Consider the following 8,506-nt stretch of genomic DNA (forward strand, 5'->3'; position numbering starts at 1 on the left):
GACAGCTTAGGGTAACCTTCGCCTACATTCTCTTGCTAAGTGTGTACAGAGAGGAAGAGAGAGAGAGAGAGAGAGAGAGAGAGAGAGAGAGAGAGAGAGAGAGAGAGAGAGAGAGAGAGAGAGAGAGAGAGAGAGAGAGAGAGAGAGTGAGAGAGACTTAGACTTAGACTTAGAACATTTTATTGACATAAATGGTAAACATTTTAAGCCAAGGGCCTAATCTTACAACGTGCCCTTTACATTCACACTAACACATCCGCACGCATATAACCAACATAATATAATGAAATCATATAGGCATAACATGTAAATGTACAGTAAATAGGCATAAGCACCACGGCCACACGAAACACACAGTCTAATAAATATACGAAGTAAAACAATATGAATACTATATGCTATTAATATGTAATATGACGTGAATATAATTATATAGTAATATTAATATAGTATACATTAGACAGAACTGTAAGATTCACATAATTATGTCACCGTGGGTGTGTACTTACAGAGAACAGTTTAGATGTTTTTTTAAGGAAGATTTAAAGATATTTACAGATTTGCTAGTTTTAACATTCGAAGGAAGAGAGTTGCACCTTGACGGCCCAGCAAAGGAGAGAGAGAGAGAGAGAGAGAGAGAGAGAGAGAGAGAGAGAGAGAGAGAGAGAGAGAGAGAGAGAGAGAGAGAGAGAGAGAGAGAGAGAGAGCTCAGAACTCAGAACTCAGAACTTTATTACATAAGGATAAAGGTTTTAGGCTTAGCCTAATCTTCCAACCTGTCCTTGGAACATACTACAGAGAATAATTGTAAACGAAAGCAAAGACTGCGCACATACACACACACACACACACACACACACACACACACACACATCCACACACACACCCTCGTATACACACACACGCACACACAAGCTCACACACACACACACACACACACACACACACACACACACACACACGCACACACACACACACACACATGCACACATATACACACACACATGCTCGCGCGCGCGAGCGTGCGCTCGCTTACCTACACACATGCACATGCTATCATTTCATACCTAAAAGGAGCAGTATCTAATCAAAGTATTAAAGGTCAACCACATTGCTCGGTCAAAAAAATTCTGCTGAGAGAACATTACTAAATAGTACCAGATGCAAAATATTGGCAAGCAAAGTCCTTTGGTTTAATAGATATCGATCAATGAAAGTGGGTTTTCATACCTGCAATTAAGGGTAAGGGAAGTAAGAATCTAAAACGCAGCCATGGCTGATCTCCCCTCGCAGTGACGTCAGCAGCTGTATTGGCATGGCAGACCATGAAGAAAATAGTGAAACAAGCAGCGTTTCTTCACTGGAACTATCGTGCTACAGTAGTGATTTTGAGGTTTTGAATGAACACGATCTTCAACCATACCAGTTTGAACCTGAGCTGTCCGATGCTGAGGTTGAGGAAACACCCGACAGAGACGATTTTAGCGAGTCTCTCGATCGTTTGATGTCCACCAACTGGTAAGAAACTACCACTGATTCAGTGATTGTGAGACTCTTCCTCGTATATATTCCTATTATAGAATCGATTCTGGTAGAGCTTGTTTTGCAGTCAGTAATTTGTAAAGTTTGTGCGATGTCTTCTTTTACCCTTGATGCAATTCATGCATGCCAGAAAGTGATGCGCATTCCTGATTATAATTTTAGTCAAAACATCATCCTACTGAGTAGTCAGTATGCCCACTCAATCATTGCTAGTAGCAGTCCCCAAAACTAAAACTAGCCAAATCAGTACACGTATGAATATACCAATGTTCCAATGGAATAACAATTTATTATGGTTTTGTCTAGACATAATGGTCACTACCATTGGTTGTGAATTTGTCCATTTCAGTTGTTTTACTGCCTTAGTAGATCAATTTTTTTGTGTGAGTTTGTAGACTGCAGAGAATTTGAACTAAACTTGTATCAAATTTTGTGTGTGCAGGTGTCAGTGCGCAAACTGTGCAGGCATGGGCTCAATCCGAGAATGCCGCTGTTGTCAAGAAATTCCAGAAATGGAATCACTGACAGTAAGCACAGGGGTGGGCTGCATCACTGACCACCCTGGCTTCAGATCAGTGTGCTTGGACCACTATGTCTTGGAGACATGCTATCACTGGTACAACCAGCAGTATGGGAGGGCTATACAGGATGCTAATGAGTAAGTTATTTTTTTTTTTAGAATTGTAATCATGATACTATAAATAGGTTTATGTCATAGATGTGCAAAAACAAATAACAATAAAACAAGAAGAGCAAACGCTCGATCGAGTCACTTTCGCAGTTCTGAATATTATATGAGGCATCAGATGGACAGGAAGAAATTGCTATTCACAACACAATGAGTCACGTTCACATAAAATTTGAGCCCGGTCACTTTTATAGTTTCCGAGAAAAGCCCAACGTTAAGTTGTGTGTTGCCGAACAGAAAAGGCTAGTTATCTCCCTTGTTTTTCTGATAACGTTCGTAAAAGGCTACAGATGTAAATACTTTGATGTAAAGAATAATCCTACAAAGTTTCAATCACATCCGATGAACTTTGTCAAAGATATAAAATGTCTAATTTTTCCTTTGACGCTGACCTGTGACCTTGAAAAAGGTCAAAGGTCAACGAAACCATCGTTAAAGTGTAGAGGTCATTGGAGGTCACGACTAAACAAAATATGAGCCCGATCGCTTTGATAGTTTCCGAGAAAAGTCCAACGTTAAGGTGGTGTCTACGGACGGCCGGCCGGACGGCCGGCCGGACAGACTAACACTGACCGATTACATAGAGTCACTTTTTCTCAAGTGACTCAATAAAAAAATGAAAATTAATTGTCAGATATTCATTTTTATTTCAAGACAATTCATTTATTCGCATGTGCTAATTCTGAGCAAAGCAATATGGGGAATGTTTTCAAGTATCCTGATTGTACACTTTGTGTACTGTGGACTGGGTGGCCGAGTGGTAACGCACTTGCGCTCGGAAGCGAGAGGTTGCGAGTTCGACCCTGGGTCAGGGCGTTAGCAATTTTCTCCCCCCTTTCCTAACCTAGGTGGTGGGTGCTAGTCTTTCGGATGAGACGAAACGCCGAGGTCCCTTCGTGTACACTACATTGGGGTGTGCACGTTAAAGATCCCACCATTGACAAAAAGGTCTTGTGTGTGGCGCACGTTATATAATGTCTTTCGGATGAGATGAAAAACCGAGGTCCCTTTGTGTACACTACATTGGGGTGTGCACGTTAAAGATCCCACGATTGACAAAAGGGTCTTTCCTGGCAAAATTGTATCGGCATAGATAAAAATGTCCACCAAAATACCCGTGTGACTTGGAATAATAGGCCGTGAAAAGTAGGATATGCGCCGAAATGGCTGCGATCTGCTGGCCGATGTGAATGCGTGATGTATTGTGTACAAAAAATTCCATCTCACACGGCATAAATAAATCCCTGCGCCTTGAATATGTGCGCGATATAAATTGCATAAAAATTTTTTTTTTAAATCCCTGCGCTTAGAACTGTACCCACGGAATACGCGCGATATAAGCCTCATATTGATTGATTGATTGATACTGTCATTAATACTGTATGCTTGTTTTTCTTTCCAGGCAGTATCGGTATGTAGCTTACCGCATGCTTGTGCGGTGGGTCTGGAAATGGCTGGGAGAGACATCAGGGTCACCTTACCAGCTTGTGCGGTTGCAAGAATTAGAGAACAGTTTCCTAGTGCAGATGGGCAGTACGTGGGTTATAGGGACCCACGACCTCCCGATCACAGGGCGGACGCCTTACCACTAGGCCACCGTGCCGGTTTGTCTTATTAGTGCAGTAGACGAATTCTGGCATTGTAGAGTGACATACTGTGTCCGGTCAGCAAGATACGATTTAAAGAAGTCACAGACCGAATCGTTTCTCAAATAATAGTGAGCGAGAGAGAGAGAGAGAGAGAGAGAGAGAGAGAGAGAGAGAGAGAGAGAGAGAGAGAGAGAGAGAGAGAGAGAGAGAGAGAGAGAGAGAGAGAGACGGACGGAATGACGGGCGGGCGGGCAGGCTTACAGACAGACAGATAGACAGACAGTCAGTCAGACAGACAGACAGACAGACAGACATACAGACAGACAGGAAAAGAGAGAGAAAGAGAGAGACACATACACACATACAGACGGACGGACGCGCAGACAGACAGACAGACAGACAGGCAGACAGACAGACAGACAGACAGACAGACAGACAGACATATTGAATGACTGACTGAGAAGTGGCGGACGATGACAGAAACATAGACATATTTATACGGTGATATCAACACCATCATGGGTTGACTAACTCTGTAAGTATGCTTTGGTACAGATCTGGAAGAACATTTTATGAAAACAGTACCACTGGTACGCGTGATTATTGACACGTAGTGTTTTCGGTAACCGCTCTTTTCATTTTTGGTGCGTCGATGTATTTTCTCATTCATATTCGAGCATAATCATGTTCTCGGCTTTCAGTGTCAGTGAGTACTAAACGCAGGGGAGACCTAATTGGGTAATACTGTCATGTATTTTAAATTTCAACAATATCGGGAAGATTTAAGTCGGGAAAGTCGGGGGGGGGGGGGGGGGGTGTCAGAGAGATGATGACTATCAGAGACTTGCCAATTCAAGGATTTCATCCAAAATGTTGTCTAATCTTATCAAGCTGAGCTAAGTTATGTGAACACACAAACAAACCTTTAAGAAAGATTCACTCAAGCATAACATTCGATAAAAACATAAAACAACATGACATGCCAATAATCAAATACTAGATCATTAACATGGTAACCACAGGGTAATCAAAATCTATCACTTAACCTTATACAACTATGTACCTATGTTGCAACTGTTTTGACATGTGCAAGTTATCCATAGAGGTTGAATACAGCGAATGAAATTGTTTTGAGCGTTCCAGCGCCGTTAGTTTTCTGAAATGAATCAATCAATCAATATGAGGCTTATATAGCTATTCTGATGAACACGTGGGGGAATTCGGGGGCTGTGGTCTCTTCCGATCATCAAAGCATAATGCTACGGAAGTCGGCCATTTTTCTCAATATCCAAAAGCATATTGTCGATAACAAAGACGCATGGTTCCGGTTTACCCATCTGTACCACGGCGATGTTTCTATCGACAACAGCATACACTGACAACTTAAAAAGCTGTTTCAACAACTGTGTTGTGAAATCGAATGCACTTGGAGTCAGTTTTTCTTCCAAAGTCAGAAAGCGTGTAGCGGTGTGCATGCCTGCGCGAACATGATGCGCGTAAGAAGTTTGTCTGCTATCAAAACCTGAGATCAACGCATCGACGCAAAAACTGTCATTTTGTAAGTTTGGAACAACAAATCAAGGTCATAACAGCTATATAATCGCTATTGTGTTTTCAGCGTAGCAATAGGGTCCGATATTTAGACTCGAACAAGTATAATGCGACTCGTCTTCGACTCGTCGGCATTATACTTGTCTCGTCTAAATATCGGACCCTATTGCTACGCTGAAAACACAATAGGTGTTAATATCGCGCGTATTCCGTGGGTACAGTTCTAAGCGCAGGGATTTTTTTATGCAATTTATATCGCGCACATATTCAAGGCGCAGGGATTTATTTATGCCGTGTGAGATGGAATTTGTTTTACACAATACATCACGCATTCACATCGGCCAGCAGATCGCAGCCATTTCGGCGCATATCATACTTTTCACGGCCTATTATTCCAAGTCACACGGGTATTTTGGTGGACATTTTTTTTATCTATGCCTGTACAATTTTGCCAGAAAAGACCCTTTTGTCAATCGTGGGATCTTTAACGTGCACACCCCAATGTAGTGTACACAAAGGGACCTCGGGTTTTCGTCTCATCCGAAAGACTAGCACTTGAACCCACCACCTAGGTTAGGAAAGGGGGGAGAAAATTGCTAACGCCCTGACCCAGGGTCGAACTCGCAACCTCTCGCTTCCGAGCGCAAGTGCGTTACCACTCGGCCACCCAGAAATGTATTGGTCCATGTTAGGCAGTGGTCCATATAAGGCAATCTTCGCTGACGACGGTACGGACATGTTTTTAGCGACCAAACTTTATTTGTTGCTCACCGGATGCTTCGTGTAGCTATAAGCCACCGGGGCGTCCTTATTGTGTGCCTTTACGAGAAACAGACCACGTGCAAAAAATACTCGTAATGCTGTGTTGTAGTATTCTTTGTGCTTTGGTTTATCGTATCTAATTAAAAGGACCCTATTCTGAGGTCTCAATTCTTTCCCACGATCTTCCCGACTCATGCGATGTCACTTTTCCTTTGAGAGTTTTTGCCACCATTTGGCGAGGAGTTGTGAGCTGAGAATACAAGCGTGTAGCCTAATTAAGTAGCACGCGAAAATCACACCTTGACTCGATCGGACCGACTGGTTCTTGTAAGAGCACTTGACAGTCTCTGCCTCGTACTCTCCATCTACTTAGCTTCGTCCAAATAGGCCCACTTCAAACATCACACGCGGAATTTAAAGCTAAGACAAATAACTTGAGCTGGACACCACATGTGGTACCACGCACTAAGACATTGCCAGCATTGAAAAAAATGTTTTCGCGAGAAATTCATGTAAATAAAATCAAGTTGAATTGTTAAAAAAAGAAGAAGACAAAATCGAAGTCGGACTCTGAAAGGAATAACGTTTCACTCAGACATGTTTTATCCAGCCCGTCACGTCTTCATGCATGAAAAGCGATTTTCTTCTGACAGAAAAAAAACCCACAGAAAATAATACAAGGACAAGATGAACACATGTGAATAGGATTAAAAGCAAACGGCAAGTCGTGTGACGATTGTTACTGACCACCACGTGCATGCAAATATTTGCTGTCCCCCCTCCCCTCAACATCGTAATCGTATCGGCTCTGTCCCTTTTTGCCCTCCACTTCTCCCCGGACCACCCCCCTCCCCCCCCCCCCCCCCCCCCCCTCTCTCTCATCTCCTTCCTTTTCAGTAAATAGCAGTTGTCGCCACGCATCCGACTTTTTTTGTAAGTATCTCCTTTGCAAAGCTGATCTGATAATAAAAATATCTTATTTTTGTAAGCAAACGACTAAATCGCCTCAAACCATATTATTGACAGTGCATAGAGAATAGGTAGCAAAAAGCAGGCATGGGAATTGCTCTCGGTTCCGCTAATTTGAGAGGTTAAGAAATTAAATGTCAGAGGATAGAAACAAAATGTCTGAGGAAAAAAGTCAAAATTTAAACATGTGCAAGTGCGTTTTACATGTTCAATCGCTCAAGCGTCTTTGAACAGAATAGTTCTGAATGCGGAAATGAGTATTGACTGAAGCTTGTATGGGTGAGCCAAGTACATGTAGTTGATTGTAATATTGACTTTCGACCAATTTCCACAGGATTTGATCTACATTACTCGTCATAAAAAAACTACATGCACACATTTAGCTGTAGATCTTTGTGATGCGGCCAGTTATATTAAAACAAGATATATTGCCAGAAAGGTAATTTCTTTACCGTATGAAATAAAGAGTTTTATTTTTTTTATGAATTAGTGTTTATGCCGGAGACCTAGGACACCACCCAAATTTAAATTCGCACGTGGTGGTCAGTAACATTTGTCACCCAACTTGCCGTTTGCTTTTAATCCTATTTACATGTGTTCATTTTCCTTGTGTTATTTTTTTTCTGTCAGAAGAAAATGGATGAATGAAAGACATGACCGGTTGGTACTTCTTCAAGAGTCCGTCTTTAATTTATTTTTTCTCTTTTTTTTAACATTTCAAATTGATTTTATTTATGTCAATTTCTCGCGAAAACATTGTTTTCAATGCTGACTGGTGCGAGGTGTCTTGGTGCGTGGTTCGCACGTGTGGTGTCCAGCTCAAGTCGTGTCTTCCGCGTGTGATGTTTGAAGTGGGCCTATTTGGACGAAGCTAAGTAGATGGGGAGTACGAACATCAGCAGATTCCACGATTTTATGATCCTACCGGGGATAAGAGACAGAGACTGTCAAGTGCTCTTACATGAACCAGTCTGTCCGATCGAGTCAAGGTGTGATTTTTGCGTTCTACTTACACGCCTGTATTCTCAGCTCACAACTCCTCGCAAAACATCTCAAAGAAAAGTGACATTGCATGAGTCGGAAAGATAATAGGAAAGAGTTGAGAATAGGGTCCTTTTAATTAGAGACGATAAACCAAAGCACAAAGAATACGACAACACAGCATTACGTGTATTTTTTGCACGCGATCTGTTTCTCGTAAGGCACGCAATAAGGACGCCTGTTAACCCGTGATTTGTAAAAATTTAAACAAAAACATTTCTTTTTTCATGTCTTTCTTGTCCCATCGCTGAGAAATTCGGATCGCTTCCTCCAAGTGGAAAGCTAGCAAGCGATGGGACAAGAAATACATACACAAAAATATTTGTAATAGATCCCTTGACTTTGGGATAGCACGAGTCTGTTG

General features: G+C 41.9%; 1 protein-coding gene across 1 annotated transcript; it reads left to right on the forward strand.

Annotated features, from left to right (window-relative positions):
• Positions 1–959: 959 nt before the first annotated feature.
• Positions 960–2,417, forward strand: LOC138955594 (uncharacterized). The gene is made up of 2 exons (XM_070327167.1): positions 960–1,518; positions 1,985–2,417. The coding sequence occupies exons 1-2, from the start codon at positions 1,316–1,318 to the stop codon at positions 2,202–2,204; spliced, it is 423 nt and encodes a 140-aa protein (XP_070183268.1). The 5' UTR covers positions 960–1,315; the 3' UTR covers positions 2,205–2,417.
• Positions 2,418–8,506: the final 6,089 nt, after the last annotated feature.

This window comes from Littorina saxatilis, unplaced genomic scaffold (genome assembly GCF_037325665.1).
Source record: "Littorina saxatilis isolate snail1 unplaced genomic scaffold, US_GU_Lsax_2.0 scaffold_390, whole genome shotgun sequence".
NCBI classification, from domain to species: domain Eukaryota; kingdom Metazoa; phylum Mollusca; class Gastropoda; order Littorinimorpha; family Littorinidae; genus Littorina; species Littorina saxatilis.

Coding starts and splice junctions, on each gene's coding strand:
- LOC138955594 (XM_070327167.1), top strand. CDS start 1,316: ATGGCAGACCATGAAGAAAATAGTGAAACAAGCAGCGTTTCTTCACTG. Junction 1,519..1,984: donor CGTTTGATGTCCACCAACTG/GTAAGAAACTAC, acceptor TTGTGTGTGCAG/GTGTCAGTGCGCAAACTGTG.